We start from the raw sequence: 21,206 nt of genomic DNA on the forward strand, positions 1-21,206 counted from the left end.
GGGATCGTTGGATCGATGGTATGCGGGTGCAGGAGATCACTCCAACTGTTTATAGCAGGATTCCACCGCGGATCAGATCGACAAGGATGGTTGCTCCAGCCATCGAGAATGGGTCTTGGGCAAAGGATGTTGGGCCGAATCATGGGGTAGAGGCATTGCAGAAATTCCTTGAACTATGGATAAGAGTGAGCACGTGGGAGCTTGAGGTAGATGTGCCGGACTCCGTCTCTTGGTCATGGGAGACCAACAGCCACTTCTCGGTGCGTTCCGCGTATGCGGCAAATTCTAGGGCCGGACTATTGACCCAATGGCGGAGCTGACTTGGAAATCTCAGGCCCCATCCACATGCAAGTTCTTTGCTTGGCTCGCATTACGGAACGGGTGTTGGACCTCGGATCGCCTTGCACAGAGAGGGCTACCACACCAGGATGCATGCCCTTTGTGCGACCAGGAGGATGAAACCATCAATCATGTGTTACTGACGTGTGTGTTTGCTAGATCAACATGGGCCGTGATATGCGAGGCACTGGGCAAGCTGGACTGGACGTCGACAGCACAAGACTCCGTTGCCCTATGGCTGGGTGAGAAGCAGGGGATGAGCAACTACCACAAGAAGGATCTCCATACTGTCTTCCTCCTAACACTTTGGGATTTGTGGACGCATCGGAACGCTATCATTTTTTATGGGGCATCTCCTTCGATAGGTGTACTTATGGGAGGGTGAGATCGGAAGGAAGGCTATGGTCGGTAGCCGGCAAGTTCAAGGGGAATGTGGACCCCCTCTTCCTTCGACTAGAGCGGTGGGCGAGTAGTGAGGAGTAACGTTGTAACGAGACTCTTGTAAACATGGGAGGGGGGCATGCTTTTGCCTTTCTTCTTTAATATATAATACGCACACTCGTGCATATTGGAGAAAACAATACTATTGAAGGTACAAGGACACCAACATATGATTGAGATGTGTGATACTCACACCTCCTTGTTGTACGACCAGGTTGAAGAACAATGTGCATGTGCAAACTCGTGCTTAGGCCAACTGCATTGGCCGGGCTCTTGGTTGTGTGACTCGTTGTTATTTCACATAAACCACAAGAGTAGTCACGATTCATTGACAACAGGTAAGATATCTGCTATGAGTAATAATGAAGGAACATTATGTTGATAAGTCCAAAATTAATGGAGGAGCGTTATGTCGATATATCCGAAATATTCATCGACAACAGGTAAGATATATGTTATGAGTAATAATGGAGGAACATTATGTCGATAAATTCAAAATTAATGGAGGAGCGTTATGTCGATAAATCCAAAATTAACGGAGCAACTTCCATAATCGTGATTTATATCATTATATGTGTGTAAAGTAAAAGCAAGGGCGCAGGTGCCAAGTTTTACCGGGTGCCTGCATTGGCATTGGCATCGGCATTGCTTTGCTGCAGGTAAAATTGGAATAGGAGGGTGTTCCATTATTGCTGGAGCGGTCATTTCAAAGCGATGGCTCTGGGCTGGTGGGTGGCATGAGCCTACCTTGCCACAGCATCATGCATTGAGGCAAACAGGCAGCGACGTGCTACTGTGGCTCTTTTCCTCAAAGTGAAGGGCTACTCGCTGACCGCCGGGACCCCACGCAGCGCCCATCACCCGAACCCTTTCACGTTTCCACCTCTCCCCCTCGCGCGCCCAATTTTAGCCACCCAGCAGACCCACGCCTCACACTCGCACGGCTACACTAGCTGGGACACTCCCAAAAACCCTCGTCCTCTCCCCTGCCGTTTCCACCGCCGGGACGAGATGCCGACCACGCCGTCGCCCGGCGACCTCCCCGGCCGCAGGCCCCGCCGCCTGATCATCGACGACGTCGACGACGACGACGGCCACCGCGCGCCGGAGGTCGCCGCGGCCGGGAGCCAGCGCGTCGAGGCGGAAAGCGCCCAGGATTTGGTGCCAAACCCGCTCGCGCCCTTGTCCTCTTCGCAGCCGGCGGCTGCACCGGCTACCGGCGCCAAGCCCGCCGAGATCATCGAGATCGACGACGACGACCGCGTGCCGGAGGTCGCCACGGTCGGGAGCCAGCGCGTCGAGGCGGAAAGCGCCGGGGATTTGTTGCGAAACCCGCTCGCGCCCTCGTCCTCTTCGCAGCGGGCGGATGCACTGGGCACCGGCGTCCAGCCCGCCGAGATCATCGAGATCTCCGACGACGACGGAGAAGAAGAAGATGTCGGCGAGACCGGGGGACCAGTCAAGAAGGAGCCTGTCGATGACATCGACTGGCCCTCTCTCCTCTTGTCAAGCGAGGAGGAGAAGGAGGCCCCGAGGTCTGACGAGAGTACGAGCAGCGGCGGCCCCGATGGAACGAGCAACGGAATTGAGACGAGTCGACGAGAGGGTGCCTCTGACGATGGCGAGGAGGAGCGGGAGGAGGAAGTGGGGATGCCGGATCCAGAGGATAAGGACGGTGCAGAGGACGGGCATGAGGAAGAAGATAAAGAGGAGGAAGAGGAAGATAAAGAGGAAGATGAATGGGAGCAGGAAGAAGAGGAGGAGTCGGAGGAATCGGAAGAAGATTCCGAGGAACCTGAGGCAGAGGAAGAACCGGGCCGTCGCGTGCTTAGCGATGCCAGGCTCGCCGGTCGGTACACGGGGCCGTGGCCGGGCGGCGAGATCTTCCCCAAGCGGAAGTTTGAAGGGTGGTACATCACCAAGATGGCGGACACCGGCTCTCCTGGCGGCACCGTCGCGTCGCGGCTGCGGTCAAAGCGGAGATGCCCCGACGCGAAGCTGCTCCGGCAAGCCACCCGCAGAAAGCCGTACTGCGTCGACACGCCGTCGCAGTCCAGCTCGGATGCAGAGGAGGACGAGAAAGACAAACCACCGCCTCATCCAGCGCGGTCGTCCAGTGACGAGGGCGGCCGCGGGCATGGCAGGACGGGGATAAGGCGCCCACGGCGCAGAGGACAAAACGCCGATGATGACTCTGACGAAGATGGCAGAACGGCGACGAGGCGGCGCCGAGGACAAAACGCTGCCCACAGCGATGAAGACTTCGAGGAACCCGGCGGAATGGCCGCCGCGAGGAGAAGGGAGAAGCAGCGCATGGAAGAAGATGATGATGCTGCTGACGGCGGCGATGAGGCTGATGAGCAGGGAGCTTCCTGGAGGGCAAAGAAAGAAGGAGCGGCGTCCTGCCGGCAGGCGGCCGGCCGCAAGTGCAAGGACTTCCCCGCAGAGGGATGGGAGCAGCAGGGCGATGTCACCTTCAAGAAGAGCTCGCTGGTTCCTCCGAGGCGGCAGGACGGGCGAGACCAAGAGACTTACGACGATCTGCTCTACTCCATTTTCGAGGGAATCGAGACCACTCTTCAGAACGCCTCTCTTCCTCTGGACGCCCCTGTTCCTGCACCAGAGCAGGGAGGCGATCCGTTTCCTCTGGTGTTCTCCTTCGGGGTTGTAGATGAGGTGGTGCCGGAGAAGACTGCTCTGGACGACCTGTGGGCACAACGTGACTTGGCCTTGGACTTGGAGGCCGAATCCAACAAGGTTTCTTCTCACACTTGCCACAAGGTAACTAAATAATCTGTTCCTCCTGTTAATTGTCCAAATTGTGCTACAATTTTTGGTTTGGACCAGTTACGTTTAATTTTTCTAGCAATTTGTGGCCTTGTTTTAGGCTCCTACAAATGTGAAGAAGATGAAAATTGTTGGATTTCTTTTCCCTGGATACTGTATAGAACAACACTTTTGTTTCAGTTCTACAAACACGCTACTGATCCCTTTGTCTTTTCATTCAGGACGAGGAGAGCGATGAGCATGAAATTCCTGCACATGGAGGGACTTTTTGCAAGCGAGGGAAGCATGATCTCTTTCATGATGATCAAATCGGCATTCGATGCCGAAAATGCGATTACATCGAAATCGAAATTAGACACGTATTTCCATCCATGGTAAGCACAATTTGGCTTCAACATGTGTACGTCAGTACGTGTTTCCATTGACTTTTCTAGAAACAGAGAGCATCAATAGGCACCTTGTTTCTCTTTTCCCTGACCTCTTCGATTCAACAGGCCAAGGAATCGACGGATAGGGAGCCAGCAGCGGAGCATGATAGGCTTGACATGTTCGTTGATGACATCCTGAAATCAGTTGGATATGAAGGGGCAAGCAACGTGGGGTTGGCAAGTGACAAAACTGGCGTCGTCTGGGATCTCATTCCTGGGGTACGGGAAGACATGTTCCCACACCAGCGGGAAGGGTTTGAGTTCATGTGGAGAAAACTTGCAGGAGGGATCGACATTGAGCAGCTGAGGCACACCATGAACACTGACACCACAAGTGGCTGTGTGATCTCTCATGCCCCGGGGACCGGCAAGACCAGGCTAGCAATCACATTCGTGCAATCTTACCTGGAGCTCTTCCCGCACTGCAGGCCAGTTATCATTGCCCCCAGGGGTATGCTGGCTACATGGGAGCAGGAGTTCAGTAAATGGAATGTCAAGCTCCCGTTCCATGTCCTCAGTTCCAGTGAGATCCAGTGGAATCAAGACAAGACCATCCATAAACTGGTCTCCAAGGATCATGGTCTGGGCCAGAAGCTGGCCATGAAGAAACTGAGCCAGAAATCCAAGATGATGCTGAAGCTGGCATCATGGTATGAAGGGAGCAGCATCATCGGTCTAAGCTATTCGCTCTACAGGAATCTTGCCAAGGGCGAAGGCAAGGATGGAGAAATGCAGAGGAACCTGCTTCTTGAGAAGCCCGGCTTGCTGGTCCTCGACGAGGGGCACACACCAAGGAACAAGAAGAGCCTCATTTGGAAAGTTCTCGCAGAGGTCAGCACCGAAAAGCGGATAATCCTGTCAGGGACTCCATTCCAGAACAACTTCCTAGAGCTGTACAACATCTTGTGCCTGGTTAAGCCCAAGTTTGCCAAAGATTTTGCTTGTACAAGACTCAGCAAGAAAGGAGTTGCTTCCACCAGTCAATCAAGAGCAGCGCCTCAGGTGGAGGAGGATGAAGGCAAAGAATTCTGGAGTTCATTAAGGATAAGTAACATCACGGATGAACACATCACTGAAATCCGGGAAAAGCTGGGCCCTTTTGTGCACATCCATAATGGTGACATTCTTCAGAAGTCTCTTCCAGGATTGAGAGAATCTGTTGTGATCCTAAACCCTCTTCCTCGTCAGAAGGAAATCATCGCAATGATGGAGGAAAGTGCAGGGAAGGGTTTTCTTGACGCAGAATACAAGATATCTCTTGCGTCCATACACCCATTCCTCGTCACAAGCACAAAGCTGTCAGACACAGAAGCCTCTGTTGTGGACAAGATGAAGAGCGTGCGGCTGAACCCATGCGAAGGAGTGAAGACATGGTTCGTTTTTGAGATCATCCGTCTTTGCGAAGCACTGAAAGAAAGAGTGCTGGTGTTCAGTCAATACCTTGAGCCACTGGCCCTGATCATGGACCAGCTTACCACAGAGCTAGACTGGACAGAAGGCAAGGAGATCCTACTCATGAGTGGAAATGTGCGTGTTAAACAGCGCGAAGCCTTGATGGAAGCCTTCAATGACATGAACAGTGAGGCTAAGGTGATGCTTGCATCAACCAAGGCCTGCTGTGAAGGAATAACACTGGTCGGTGCATCGCGTGTGGTTCTCCTTGATGTCGTCTGGAATCCTTCTGTTGGACGGCAGGCGATTGGCCGAGCCTATAGAATCGGCCAGGAGAAGATTGTGTACACATACAACCTGATTGCAGAAGGAACAAAGGAGAAGGTCAAATATGACAGACAAGCTACCAAGGATCACATGTCCAAATTACTGTTTTCAAATGAACCGCAACCTACCGGGAGCAATCTGTCACCAGAACTGATATCCAATGATAGGATTTTAGAAAAAATGGCTGCACGTGAAGAACTTAAAGACATGTTTGTGCAGATTCTCCCTTCCCATTGACTGCAGAAGTTATAGCTCAATCTTGTAAGTGGAAGCTTCTGAGATTAGAATGTGCTAATTGACATTTTATGCAACGGTGCTAACCTATTTTTTTATGTTGTGTGTGGACAGGGAGGTCTGATGATTCTACATTCCATCGATATCGGAATCTTCAGAGTCTCCAAATAATAACTGGCATCTTGCTGCCCCTGTGGAATAGCTGCTCCTAGAACTCTTGTGGTGTTGTGTGTTGTAGGGTACTAGTGGGTTTTCGTCCCGTAGTTTGTCTCTTAATTGACGAGGAACAGCGGGTTTCCCATTAGTGTGTCGAACTCGTTTCTTTCCCTTTCTCTCCTTTCTTTCTTTCTGTAAGACTTGGTATTTCTGATATTATTTGCCTGGTAGTGAACTACTTATATAAGTTTATTTGTATTAGTTACTGTCCCACATTGCTTGCTTTGGTCCCAAGGTAGTTCTACCTTTTTAGATACTACTATGACATAGCTTAAGAGACCTACCATGCCAAACTACCAAACATGCCAGGTGGCTTTTCCATTCAACTATGTTATCAGGTTAGCACCATAAGTCAAGAGAATCCTATCCTGAAAGCAAGAAACATATGCATGATCTAAATTGACTTGAATTTATTTTGAATTTGTACGATACACTTCAACTGCTGGAATGTTAGTTTGTCGCGGTCCGTCTTCAGATTTGAACTGTAATTGTATTGGAATTTATTTCGATTATTTATGATATACTTCGACTGCTAGAATGCAAGTTTGTCGTGGTCACCTGTCTTCAGGTTTGAACTGCAATTTCATGGGATCTCAACTAATTGACATGATAACTATTGAGCAACATGCAACAATCAGTTCGAAAAAATAAAAGCTTTATACAAATTACTTAAACTAGTGCAAAAATAATTTAAATGTTTTTTTGTTATCTCTATATTATGGAAGATTGTTTAATTCTGTGTTTAATTTTCTGTATTTCTGTTCATTATTTTCTGTAAAGGAAGATTTTAGTGTCAATTTCCTCTCTCCAGAATGTCAATTCAGTCATGAAAGCTGTGATAGTGTTGCCTTTTTGTTGCATAAGATTTAGTAGATTGACTCAATCTTAAGACTACAATTATTTCAATCACTGTACATTTTCAGGTTGTTTTCTGTTTGCTCTGGTTTACTCTGCCGGCTAAGCTACCTGGTCTATATACTTCTTATTCCAGCTTTAAATCAGGATAATTGACAAGCTGCACTGCTGCCTTTTGATTAAAAATGAGGAAGAAGTAACAACTTTGTAATTTGGCGTGTAGAAAGGCACCAGACTGTGCCAGAGTTAGGGCAGTAAAAAGTAAAAAGTATCTTGAATGAAGATTTCTACCTATATTTGTTTTGTTACTATATACTCCAGTTCCAACAGTTGCCGTTCTGCATCGTCAAACATTCTAAAAACTGAACATGTCATCTGGCAGGATAATGATATCAACAGATTAGCCTTGAAAACTTTCATGTCAATATATTTTTATAAACGAGTATGTCAATACTTCAGTGAAGAAGATAAAGGTGAATACCTGCATGGTGAATAGTGACAGATAGCTGGGCAGATTAATTTGGTTGGACAGGACCATCTTGAATCTGTTGCAATTTTTCTCCAGCACCATCTGATCTAGGATTCTCCATGCAATCCTCCCCTCAGAGAAATATTTCATCTTACTCAACTGACCAGTGTGAAACATATAGGTAGCCTAAAACATTCTGGATTATTTGTGTATGTGAATGCGACGCACAAAAGAATTGGATTTGAGTTTTCATATGTTAAAACCTATGAATCATCAATCAACATATAGGCAATGAGACCAGAAACAGGAAACTCCTGCAAACTACTGACTTCCATAACTTCCATCAAAGTATGGCTCCAAATTAAAATAATTTGGTAAGCATATGAAATCATGAATGGAATTGCCCCACCATAAACTGATTTTTATTCATTCTCGTGGCTGACAGCTTACAATTGTTCCACAATGAAAAGAAATCAACAGAATATGACCTAAATGTGGTTTATACCTGCACAAAGCACCAGAATATGACCTAAATGAAAACATTGCACACACCAATGTGAAGAAAAAGTACAGTGAGAAGGTGTTACAGGTATGAGAACATGTACTCGGCCATGGCCAAGCAGCAGCATCCAGCTAAGCGTACTTGGCAAGCTCGTCGGCGAACACAGCGGCGTGTGGCTCCTCCACGCAGCGGAGCATGAGCCGGATCCCGCGCTTGGGCGCCGGGGGCTTGAGGTAGATCACCGACGCGACGATGTTGACGTCGTCGTTGAGCGTGAACACGTATCCGGGCTCGCCGAAGCCATAGTCCACCTCGTTGAAGCCGACGCGGCTCCAGTCCGACACCGTGACGGTGCCGTAATCCAGCGGCACATTGTAGTGGTCGTCCTTGGCGCCGCCGTGCATCCAGTCCGTGAACCTCACCTTAAGCGCCTCCTTGGCCTCTCGCATCACGCCGACCACTTCGGGCAGCGCCGCCTCCCGGATGGTCTTGCTGCTCCGGGTGATCCCGACCGGGTACACGCAGTTGCCATAGTAGCCATCCACTGACGGCAGCACGCCCTGCAGGAGGTGACGCGTGCTGGCGGCGAAGCCAAGGCGGACTTCAGCGGCGTCGGGGAGCTCCACCGCCAGCGCACGGCACTTGAAGACCACGGCCGTCACGGCGTCGAAGGTGGAGCAGGTCTCCCCCGTGGCGGCCTTGAACTCGTCCTTGATTCGCAGGATGCTCTCCGGCGATATCTCGACCACCTGGGTCACGAAGCTGAACGCCGTGAAGGACGGCGGCGGACCGCGCGGCAGCTTGGGCGGGTCCGGGATCGTTTCGCGGTCCCACACGGGAGCCACTGATGGGGCCGGGAACCCCCGGGCCAGCTCGCCCGCCGCTTGAAGGAACTGCGCGGCGCCCTGCCCGTCGAACACCAGGTGGCTGAAGCAGATCCCAACGGCGAATCCACCGCAGGTGAATTTCGTGACCTACAAATACAATACGGCAGCGCCCGAGTTAGAAATCTAGATTCGTCACTCGTCCGGGTCTTGTTTCTCTTTTGTTGGATTGGATCGTTGGCAGTGGACCACGAGATGAGGTGTAAGTAAGTAATCGCGTGCGAACCTGCGCCATGAGGATGAGGTCCTCGAGCTTCTCCTCGGGGGGAGGGCGGGGGATAAGCTCCGCCTTGGGGATGAGCAGCGGGCGCTCGAGGCCGTTGACGTCGGCGAGCGAGCAGCTCGCCGTGGCCTCCACGAACCAGACGCCCTCACCGGTACAGTCGACCACGAGGTCGCCCGGGGAGGGCTCCGCGATGCGACCGGCCACCGGATAGTAGGGCACCAGCGCCCTCGCGAACCCTTGGCGCATCGTGGCCACCTGGTCGTCGCCGCCCCTGTCGGAGGACGGGGGGAAGACCTGGATGAAGTCGACCGAGACACGGACGGCGGCGGTCTTGTCGATGGAGGAGAGCGGGAGCACGCCGCCCGGGGTGGGCCCCGCCGGAGGGACGAGCGCCGGCGGCGACTTGGCCACGGTGGGCGCGGCCATGGTCTCGTGGGTTGGTGGGGGAAATCAAAATGGGAGCGCGCTGGTTGCTTGCTTTGCCGCTTCCCCACTAGGAATGATGAATGGAGGTTGAGGTTGTTGCCGTCGGTGTCTGCTTCGTTGGCTGGCACGAGCTCACTTCTGGTTTGAAAGTGGTTGGCTCTTTTTGCTAGGCTTAGGCGAGGGAATAGTATAAAACTACCGCTTTTTGCGTTAGGGTTTTAAAAAACCATCAGATTTTTTTTTGACTGATACCTATCACTTTTCACGTCAGTTGTCTCAAATACCCAAATTGCCAGTTGCTAGTGTTTTAAATCGTTTTCTGACGGTCCGAGTCCGCCTGTCAGGCCACGTCAGCATCGCGGTTGACGGCGAGGCCGTTAACGGCCGTTACTCCGACCGGTGCGGTCGGACCGCACCCTGGTGCGCGTATTAAGTCACTGTCTCCCTCGCTCTCACTCTCCTCCCCTGCCCGCACTCCTCTCTGCTCTCACTCTCACTCTCCTCTCTGCTCTTCGACGCCGGCGGTGACTTGCGCTGTGGAAGCTCCACCGTCACCATGCCTTCCTGCAATGACGGGGAAACGAGCTCAGAGGATGAGTGCGACATCACAAGCATGGACATTGCTCTTTGGGTAAGTTCCTTCCGTCTGCTGAGCTAGGGTTAGGGTTCATCTTGGAGCTAGATTAGGTTAGGGTTCATCTTGGTGAGCTAGGGTAGGCTTTGGTTACTGTTATTTATTAGGCAGGGTTATGATTGTTGTTGGAGCTAGGTTTATGTATGCTAAAAATCTAGGGTTAGGGTTAGGGTTCTTGCTGGATTGGGGAATTGTTTTTTCAATCTATGTCTGGTTGGTGACCTAAGGTGATTTTGTTGATGTGTTCATGCAGGAGACCCCTGACACCGCCGTGGAGCCTCTTTTCTGTGGCCAGCTCGAGCTTCCTGAACCCACCTGCAGCACCACATGAGGCGAATTAAGTGTGTGGCATTTGAGGGAACCTTAACTGGAAGGCATTTCTATGGTTGTCCAGTGCAAAAGGTATAGTACCTTAATTGGACACATTATCTAAAAATTTAGTAGCACATGTATTATGTTGACAAGTTGCTCTTCTGAACCCACACAGTATTATAACGATGAACTGAAATGTGCCTTGTATTAAGCTATTGAGGAAGCATATATTTGTGAGTGAACTTGTACAAGCAGGTTGGGTTTCAGTTACAATTTTTGTTATATTAAACAACATATTCAGCTTAATTAAGCCTCACTTTCAGTTACTTAGTCTGATATGATTTGTTATGAAATTCAGTGCACTTAGTGATGTATATATGAATTTCCAAATGCAGAGTGAAGGTGTTAACTGTGGTGTTACTGAGTGGGTTGACTAGCCTTGGCCTCCAATTCTTCAGAATTGCTTGTCCAGGTTGTGGGAAATGTTCCATGAACAGAATTGTGGAAGAGTTGATAAGCAGAAGTATGAGGAGCATTTGGCCAAGCTTAAGACTAAAAATGACAAGCTGTGCATTGAGTACACAAAGCTTGTCCAAGATGTATCCAAGATGTTTGATTGGCAGGATGGTAGGGTAGACCACATGGATTACCAGAAGGCAGTTGAGGAGGAATAATTGGAGAAGAGGAAGAAAGAGGTAGAAGAGAGTGCTAGGTTGGAGGTTCAGATGGAGAAGCTCAAACTTGCCAAGGAACGGAGGTGCATTTTACAGAGTCAAGCTGACATTATCAAGAACACCAGGAAGGCAATGAAGGAGGTTGAACAGGAGAGAGATTGGCTTAAGAAAGAGAAAGCAAAGCTTGAGCATGTGGTGAATGAGTTGCTGAAAAGATGGGCATGCAAGCAAGGAGAAGATTGAGAAAATCAAGGCCATCCTTAATTCTTGAAGTGTGTTCTGCAGATGGTGAAGTACATCCAAGGCCTTTATAAGTATGTGGCCTAACAATCTGATGTGAAGATATGGGGTGTACATTTTGGGGAATGTGAAGTTAATCTAGTCTATGTCTATGCCAATGTTAAGAACTGTATTGTATGCTGCTAGAACCTTTAATGCTAAGTTATGAAGTATGTTGTAATGAATGTTCTGCCTGAATTTGAACCTCTTATGCTATGTTATGGAGTCAGTGATAAGCACTGCTTAACTATGCTATGTTATTTTTATCTTTAAGATAGTTGATGTGTGTTTATTAGTGCTTTCTACCGGGCTTTCTGGCCCAGTTAGGTTTACAAACCTAGGCCTAATAACTCTAGATGCCTCTCCACTGCTCATAAATAGCCACCTCCACCCACCCTTCTCCCTGTCCAGAACCCAGCCACCACACCCCACCTCTACAAACCCTAGATGGATCTAGAGCTTGGGGAGCTGACAGATGCTGAAGAGGAGGCAGTGGAGGTGAGAAGGCAAAGGGCTCGCCCTGTGGCGCCCAGGCCATCAGCGTGGGAGCTGGAGTTTAAGAGGAGGCTAGCAGAGAAGATTTTGGAGAAGTGCAACCCAGCTGAGTTCACGGTTCTTGTCCCTGGCGGCAGGCGCAAGAGCTCAGGGAAGATCATCAGGTGGGCTAGGGCATAGGCATTACTTGCTGATACGTCTCCAACGTATCTATATTTTTTTGATTGTTCCATGCTATTATATTATCTGTTTTGGATGTTTAATGGGCTTTATTATACACTTTTATATTATTTTTGGGACTAACCTACTAACCCAAGGCCCAGTGCAAATTGCTGTTTTTTGTCTATTTCAGTGTTTCGCAGAAAAGGAATATCAAACAGAATCCAAACGGAATGAAACCTTCGGGAGCGTGATTTTTGGAACAAACATGATCCAGAGGACTTGGAGTGGAAGTCAAGAAATGAACGAGGAGGCCACGAGGCAGGGAGGCGCGCCCCCCATCCTCGTGGGCCCCTCGTAGCTCCACCGACCTACTTCTTCCTCCTATATATATATCCACGTACCCCAAAAACATCCAGGAGCACCACGAAACCCTATTTCCACCGCCGCAACATTCTGTACCCTAGAGATCCCATCTTGGGGCCTTTTTCGGCGCTCCGCCGGAGGGGGAATCGATCACGGAGGGCTTCTACATCAGCACCCTAGCCTCTCCGATGATGTGTGAGTAGTTTACCTCAGACCTTCGGGTCCATAGTTATTAGCTAGATGGCTTCTTCTCTCTCTTTGGATCTCAATACAAAGTTCTCCTCGATCTTCTTGGAGATCTATTCGATGTAACTCTTTTTGCGGTGTGTTTGTCGAGATCCGATGAACTGTGGGTTTATGATCCAAATTATCTATGAACAATATTTGAATCTCCTCTGAATTCTTTTATGTATGATTGGTTATCTTTGCAAGTCTCTTCGAATTATCAGTTTGGTTTGGCCTACTAGATTGATCTTTCTTGCAATGGGAGAAGTGCTTAGCTTTGGATTCAATCATGCGGTGCTCGACCCCAGTGACAGAAGAGGAAACGGCACGTATTGTATTGTTGCCATCGAGGATAAAAAGATGGGGTTTATATCATATTGCTTGAGTTTATCCCTCTACATCATGTCATCTTGCCTAATGCGTTACTCTGTTCTTATGAACTTAATACTCTAGATGCATGCTAGATAGCGGTCGATGTGTGGAGTAATAGTAGTAGATGCAGGCAGGAGTCGGTCTACTTGTCACAGACGTGATGCCTATATACATGATCATGCCTAGATATTCTCATAACTATGCACTTTTCTATCAATTGCTCGACAGTAATTTGTTCACCCACCGTAGTACTTATGCTATCTTGAGAGAAGCCACTAGTGAAACCTATGGCCCCTGGGTCTATTTTCCATCATATTAATCTTCCATCAACTAGCTATTTCTGTCGCCGTTTATTTTGCAATCTTTACTTTCAATCTTTATCATAAAAATACCAAAAATATTATCTTATCATCTCTATCAGATCTCACTTTTGCAATTGGTCGTGAAGGGATTGACAACCCCTTTATCGCGTTGGTTGCAAGGTTCTTATTTGTTTATGTAGGCACGAGGGACTTGCGTGTGGCCTCCTACTGGATTGATACCTTGGTTCTCAAAAACTGAGGGAAATACTTATGCTACTTTGCTGCATCACCCTTTCCTCTTCAAGGGAAAACCAACACATGCTCAAGAGGTAGCACTTGCTCCTCACCCTTCTACCAAAGCAAAGTGGCGATGTTTCTTCGATCGTTACGATTGAGAGTGGTTGCTAATAGTTATTTTAAGTATGAATGAGAGTTTGAGCTATGTATCGCTTCTATTTATGCATCTACCAATGTATGAAAGAATGTTTGAATGGTGGAACATATGAATGTTTGAATGAATCTATCAATCTGTAGCACCAGTGTTGTCTCAATCTATGAATGTTTGAATGAATCTATCAATCTGTAGCACCAATGTTGTCTGAATGTATAATATGAAGCAGACCATAAGCACTACAATATGAAGCAGTTCGAACAGGCAGTCATACAGACAATAAGAAGTCACAAACACATAGGTTTCAGAATGCAAACACATAGGTTTCAGAATGCAAACACATAGGTTTCAGAATGCTTATACATAGGTTTCAGAATGCAAATAAATAGGTTTCAGCACTCATACAGTACATCATCCAGCTGTCATGATGCAGACAAGATAGCTTTTCCAAATGTTTCAATCTTTAGTAGTTACCACTAGCAGTGAAATAGTCCATCCAATTTCCATTTGGCTTCCTAACCCTCTTGGACCCAATCTCCATCTCAGAGTGAGCAGCTTGCCTTGGAGCATTGAAATTTGTGAATGACACTCCTCTGCTAGTTGTTAATGCTCTGGTGTTCTTTGCTAGAGAGGCAATGGATGACCTTGTGTTCTTGGCTGGTGAAGGTGTGCTAGGAGCCCTAGTCTTCTTGGTTCCTGCTGCAGGAGCCCTAGTCTTCTTGGTTGCTGCTGCAGGAGCCCTAGTCTTCTTGGTTGCTGCTGGAGGAGCCTTGGTCTTCTTGGCAGGTGCTGATGTGGCAGGTGCTAATGTGGCAAGTGTTGGAGTAGCAGAAGCAGCAGCCTTGGTCCTCTTTGATGGTCCTGGAGTACTTGTGGCTGTTACAGGCCTCTTCCTAGATAATGTTGCTACTAATGTAGCTGCTGGAGTAGGTGTTGATGTGGCTGGTGGGGGGGGGGGGTTGCACCTTCTAAAGAAGCTGTTGCAGTAGCTCTGGTAGATGAAGAGTAGTCTGCCCTATTCTCCTTCACATTTAACAAAGCAAATTAGTATCAAACTGCCTAACCTATGAAACATAATTTTCTTTATCAATAAGCATACATGGTGTTTGTTCTTCCTCATCTGCAGGTTGGGTTTTAGTGGATCACCACATGTGTTATATCTGTGACCTTGCTTGTTGCAGTTGCTACAGGTCACTGTCCCAATTCTTGATGTATCCTTCTTGGCAGGCACCTCAAACTGTCCTTTCTTCCTAGTTGTCTGCTTTTTACCCTTATTTTCTTTGAATACTGGAGGAGATATGTCATCCCCCATGGTGTGTGGCCAACAATCAAGGCCAGGAACAGGGTATATAATTTGCTTGTAGGTTTCACAGTAGAGGGGCTTCTTGAAGAACTCATGGACAAAATCTTCAGGGTTTAGCTTCTGTTGGATTCAGGGCTCCGCAGACCCAAGAAAGGTTCGAACTCTGGGGCATGTGCGAAGAACTCAACCTCTCCAGCCAACAGTTCGTCACCCCCATGGCCTAGCTCGATGAACAAGGAAGAAGATGGACACGACAGTTTACCCAGGTTCGGGCCACCTTGTGGTGTAAGACCCTACTCCTACTTTGTAGTGGATTTGCCTCACGAGGGGCTGAGTATGAACTAGTACAAGGGAAGAACAACCTCACGAGGTCTGCTCTGGCATGGGCGTGAGTCGGTGAGGTGTGGATGGATCGGGTCCCCCTCTTGGTGGTGGCTAACCTATCTTTATAGCGGCCTCAGTCCTCTTCCCCCAAAACAAAGGCGGGAAGGGATTCCACAATGGACAATTTGAAAGGGGAAAAGTAGTACATCTTATCTTGATGAAAGGTGGTCTTCGCCTGCAAAGCCTATGGTCGTGACGCTGCGGTGGGATCGATGGTGACATCCGTCCTGGCGGTCTTGGTCTCTTTGCACGTGAATGGAAACCTTTGGTTGATTCCTCGGGACTCCGCGCCTGCGCTTGCCTCTTTAGCGCTAAAGAGGAAACTGGCTCTTCTGCACCCGCTGGCGCCCGCTTGGCCTTGGTCGTCATGGCTTGCGTCACCCCAACCTCATGAGTTTGGACACCTACATAGAAATCTCCGCTCCTCAGGAGCAGCCTGGGGAGGCCGCTCCCTTAGGAGGTCTTGGCGTCGTCCGCCTCGCGAGGCTTGGCCCCTCGCGAAGGTCTTGTCTTGTTGGTGTCGTAGATCGGCCGTACTAGGCCGCCGATGGAGCCACGCCCTGGACCGCAGGCAGGCAAGTCTGGGTACTCTGGTTCCCAGAACGCCGACTGTATCCCCCGGGCCCAAGGCGCGCTCGGACTTGGCTTCGAGGCGAAGCCAAAGGGCAAGGGCAAAGCACCGTGGGCCCCATCGCCCACGGACCGAGTCAACGCATGGCGCTTGATGGGACGTGGGCATCTCCACTTCCCCACGCCGCCTCGGCAACTGCCCGACTTGATAACTGCCTGGCGCATGCAGAAATGGTCATCATTGCTTGGGACGTGAGAGGTCGGCGATTGGCCTTCCTCCGGCTATAAATGGGAGAGGGGCGGAGCCCCTAGCTCATCCTCATCCTCTCGCCTCTTGCTTCTCCTTCTTCTCTCTGCCGTCTTGCTAGAGCGTCCATGGCGCCAGTGAGGAGGTTTTCCACTTCGGAGAAGGGAAAGGCTCCTCAGGTGGAACCTGAGCTACTCCCACCAAAGAAGAGGCATGATTGCTCTCGCGATGCCACCGCGTCGCCCATGGCAACGCGGCCTAGGCACGAACGCGCTCCACCGGGCTTCCCGGTATGCGCGTATGCTCGCGCGCAAAGCCCCGCCCATGGGAGCGGCCGTGGACATCGCGAGGAACGGATCCATGGTGGAGAACAAGCGGTGGCCGTACGGCCACCCCGCCCGCGGACCCATGCCGAAGGCACGGGCCGTGAGTTTGTGGTGTGGGCGGCAATGCCGCCGCGCACGTGGATCCGGCTCCCGCGGTCCCTGGCGAGGGAGATACCGCCGATGGGGCCCGTCAAGCTACGACTGCAGCACGATGGCTGCTGCAGCCAAGCCTTAGAGGCGGAGGTCGAGGTCATCGTCTCCGGTGATGTCTTCATGACTTGGGGATGGGGTGCGATCACCCACGCCTGTAACTCGGAGGGAGCACGCCATCCACTTCGAGTACGACAGGGCTTCGACACTCTTCTTCAAGGTCTTCGGAGAGGACGACCGGCGTCTGGAATGCTGCGCCAGGGGAGGCAATCAAGGCGGTGAGGCCATTGACGGTGAACTTTCCCTTGGCCTTGTCTGCGGCTCCTCCGACAGCAGCAACGCTTCATACGGACCGGGATCGAGCGATGACGATAGCTATGAGCCGCCGCGTCGCCACGCCCAGGCCTAGAGGAGGAGTGGCGCCATCCCGACGTCACTGGCGATGCTGCCAAGGCCATGGTTCTTAGGAGGTTTTTCCTTTTGCTTCATTCCTGCATGAAAATCATGACGGGCCCCGTGGGGGTATGTAAGACTATGACGCTTGCACTTTAATGTTATCATTTCTGATTTGATGTCGTGTTTGTGTCTCCCGCCTTGGCATGGTTTCCCCTTTCATTCTCGTGGTAGCTTTGTGCTCTACGCCGACAGGACCCAGTTCCCAGGCAAGCTTCGGCAGTCGCTAGTATGCCAGGTCGTGATGCCGTGGTCAAGGCCAAGAGGTGAGCGCCCCGAGGTCCGGTAAGAGCCCCTGAAGTGCGATGCTCAGGAGGTCCCCTTTGGCGCACAAGCGGCCCCCAAAGGACTAAAAGGGAAGTTTCCTTGCCGAGCGAGATCGCGAGGGACAGAATGCTGGTCACGAGGTTCACACCTGCGCGTGCGAGGTGACTTATCTTGATGAGCCTATGGTGGTTCCTTTGCCGCGTGGACGAACTTCTCATGCGGCATTAGGCTATGCCCTTCTCCTGATGACGCCCTCTCCGTAGGGCTCCTATCGACTCCATCTCCCCCGCTTACCTAGGTGCTCTACGTCTTCGGGACCCGGCTCTCGAGCGAGGCTCGGCCGCCGCTAGTATGCCAGGTCGTGACGTCATGGTCAAGGCCGGGGGTGAGGGCCCGAGAGCAGGTAGGAGCCCCTGAGTCGCGGTGCTCAGGGCTCCCCTTTAACATGCAAGTGACTTGCGCGAGAAAAGAGTGGCTGGCTGCAAGGAGGGGTTGCGCCCCTTGGCACGTAGCATGGCATTCTTACAAGGTACGAGGTGCTGGCAAGGTCGCTGGTGGCCCTGCCTCCGGGGCTCCTATGAGTTAGCGAAAAACATAACAAACAGTCGCGCTTGCTATCCTGCCAGTGATCTCTCCGCGAGAGGATGAAGGCACTAAGGACCCGGTGAGGTGACATGAGCGGGGCTGACGGCGAGCCAGAGCTCGATCTCTTAGGTTTATCAGCGCTGCAGGGATGGACCCAAGCACAGGCGCCGTGCTAGCAGCCCCCGTTGCGGGATGAGCAAGAGGCGGGTTAGCAACACGCGGAGGCCGCGAAGGGAAACTCCATAGATAACGAGACGACAGGCGTAACATTAACAACCTGAACATGCATAACTGGCACCTCCTCCGCCAAGATCGCCTGACGCCTGGCCTCGTGAATCGCCAGGACGCCCTGTATGTAGTGCTGATGCGAGGCAGCCACGTTTAGCAGGCCGAATGGCATGAGGACGTAGCTGCAGGGGGAGCCCCTGCTCCGGCTAACACGGGACGGCCAGAAGAGCTCCTGAGAAGCGTCCCTGTTGAGGCCTGGGATGTTGACGCAGACGCACGGCTCACTACCCACACTGGTACAACAAGGTGCTATACAAACGGTTTTAACCCCTTTCTGCAACGGTGTTCGGAACCGTCGCCAAGTGAGTGACTGCGATAGGGGGGTCCTTCCCACACGACCCAGAAACCGTCGGGGATAGGGAGCCTCGATGCATATACAATACTCCCTACTTGTGTGTGATGCATTACCATCGCAGTCGGTATTCTGTGGTGCTACGTTTACGATGCGCGACCCATCACAAATAGTTCATGATTGTAGAAGTAGACAATCACACACATTTACTTTTCCTCGACTGTGTGCGATTCGATGTAAGAGCGCACACAGTTCTCGCTATAAAACTGTATGCGAAGCTTGAATATATCCCACACGATTCATCTGTCGTACCCGCATCGGATGATCGACCTATCGCACACGTTCTTCTATGACCAAACGTTTGCGATGCGCACAACATCACAAACAGTCCATAATTTCGAAGCGTGTGTGATAAGGTGACTATCGCAAACATTTAATAAGAAAGAACTGTGTGCGATGTTGTTGTTAATCGCACATGTTTTTTCTTGGCTGATCGTGTGTGTAGTGGAGATTGATCGCACACGTAGTGGATCCTAGAAACGTGTCTGATCTCCACATTTATCGCAGACATTTCGCTTTCGCAAACCGTGTGCAGTGTAATCCCTAATTAATCCCTAATTTAAAAATCACATGTTTTGAATTTGAAAGTAGGCAATCACTTATTTCATATCCAACCATGTTTATTACAAATATAGGTTCAACCACGAATGCATAATTCGATGCACATGTACATATACTGAAGAACTACAGAAGCACCAAGTAAAGAATGATGAACCACAATTGTACTAAAGACTGTAAAGAGAGAGGCGAAAGATATTCTGGTTGCTGGAGAAGGTGAAGCGGAATGCCCATATTGTGCCCTCCTCCATGCGTAATGCGCGCACGACTCTAGGCCAACCCCTTGTGATGGCTGCCCGTCCGTCCTTCACTGTCTTCATTACGACTTCTCGGTGCTCATTGTAGTCTGGATGAAATACTTTAACCTTCATTGCATGTCCACCAATCATGTACTTTGTGAGGCAATCTTGAGTGAACTGCTTCGGGAACCACTGCGAACAAAAAAGATTCAGACATTGTTCTGTAACAACTCATTATGGGCAGTAAAAAGAGAAGGCTGCAGAGTTTGTAGTTACCATCCTACAGCTCACTGTTGTGTTGGATAGAGCATAAACAAATAATTTGCTTGCCACCATTCGTATCTTTTTGCTAATAATCCTTATCAGTTTCCTCACTTGATGCTTGTTCATGAATATCTCATTGCCCCATACGCAAAAAGGGTCGATAAATGGATCCTTGCCAAGGGCGTATGTACCTACAAGCAACAAGTCAATATTAGAAGCTAACAAGTGTCCATGCCTATATGCACTACATTATGGAAAGACGGGGGGAGTACAAGACAAGGGATGAAACTAACCTCGACGGAAAATGGTGGCCACTCCCATTGTTGTCCTTCATAAGTAGTGGAAAGGCATGATAAGTACAACAACCTTAACATCAAACAAATATAGCAAAGGTAAAAAACAACATCTCCAAATGATAGCTTGAATGTGTTGGCTTCATCATGCTGTTAAAGCAGATATAAAATGGAAGGCAATGTTACCGACAATAGGCTTAACAGCCATCAAATATTGCAATTCAAACTGGTATTGTTGAAAATGAATAGAACGTAGGTAATGCTTAAACGTCACGCTGGATAAATGTGTAAAACTGAAATAAAGGGCATGTGTTAACTACACAAGGCATAACTGGAACCAAATACAGCCGTTCAAACCGGTATTGATGCAGTCGAGCGGCATAGTTCCGACTTGCACATAATGAACATCACATTGTGAATGACTGAAATAAACAAGGCATAAATGATTAGTATAACAACCAAATATAGCCAATGAAAACTGGACAGAGTCTCACTGCAACCAACCTAACAAGCAAATACAGATAAACATGGCATATGCTTGAAAACTAGACAAATGCTCACTGCAACCAAACTAACAAGCAAATACAGATAAACAAGGCGTCTGCTTGAAAACTGGACAGATGCTCACTGCAACCAACCTAACAACCAAATACAGATAAACAAGGCATCTTCTTGATAACTGGACAAATGCTCACTGCAACCAACCTAAGAACCAAATACATATAAACAAGGCATCTACTCACTATAAACAATGTAGCCATTCGTGAAGCTGAAGTGGACAATTCATACTTAAACATCACATATCCCTATTGAACAATGCATTTTTGCATAATTGAAATAATTAAACACCGAACAACAAATGCTACTACAACAAAGGGTACGGGTTGGCAAGCTAGAAAAGGTAAGATTTGCTGATAGGATGCTGCCTCAGATGTCATGGACGGGATCCTTCCAGTTGGAAGAGCACATACCCATGGTGCGCTCTCTGATGTCATAGATGGGCTGTTTCACCTTGGAAGAACCTTTGTGGGTGCCCTCCTCATGGTCGTGGTCGTGGTCGATGAGATCTGAGTTGGCAATTGAGGATCCCAAGCCGCCGCCGTAGAACGTGTCCTTCAGAAATGACAAAAAATGGCTCGATGGCATACAAGGATCGCAAATCCTTGACCGCTTGGCGGAGGAGATCAGCGGC

General features: G+C 49.6%; 2 protein-coding genes across 2 annotated transcripts; one reads left to right on the forward strand and one right to left on the reverse strand.

The window, feature by feature from the left end:
* The first annotated feature begins 1,713 nt into the window (after positions 1–1,713).
* On the forward strand, positions 1,714–6,362 carry LOC109737439 (SNF2 domain-containing protein CLASSY 4-like). The gene is made up of 4 exons (XM_020296573.4): positions 1,714–3,561; positions 3,789–3,941; positions 4,062–5,975; positions 6,063–6,362. Exons 1-3 carry the CDS (start codon positions 1,792–1,794, stop codon positions 5,949–5,951), a joined length of 3,813 nt encoding a protein of 1,270 aa, XP_020152162.3. The 5' UTR covers positions 1,714–1,791; the 3' UTR covers positions 5,952–5,975; positions 6,063–6,362.
* Positions 6,363–7,888: 1,526 nt separating this feature from the next.
* On the reverse strand, positions 7,889–9,658 carry LOC109737438 (acyl transferase 5). The gene is made up of 2 exons (XM_020296572.4): positions 9,101–9,658; positions 7,889–8,964 (listed from the first exon to the last, which is right to left on the reverse strand). The coding sequence occupies exons 1-2, from the start codon at positions 9,524–9,526 to the stop codon at positions 8,122–8,124; spliced, it is 1,269 nt and encodes a 422-aa protein (XP_020152161.1). The 5' UTR covers positions 9,527–9,658; the 3' UTR covers positions 7,889–8,121.
* Positions 9,659–21,206: the final 11,548 nt, after the last annotated feature.

This window comes from Aegilops tauschii, chromosome 3, assembly GCF_002575655.3.
Source record: "Aegilops tauschii subsp. strangulata cultivar AL8/78 chromosome 3, Aet v6.0, whole genome shotgun sequence".
NCBI classification, from domain to species: domain Eukaryota; kingdom Viridiplantae; phylum Streptophyta; class Magnoliopsida; order Poales; family Poaceae; genus Aegilops; species Aegilops tauschii.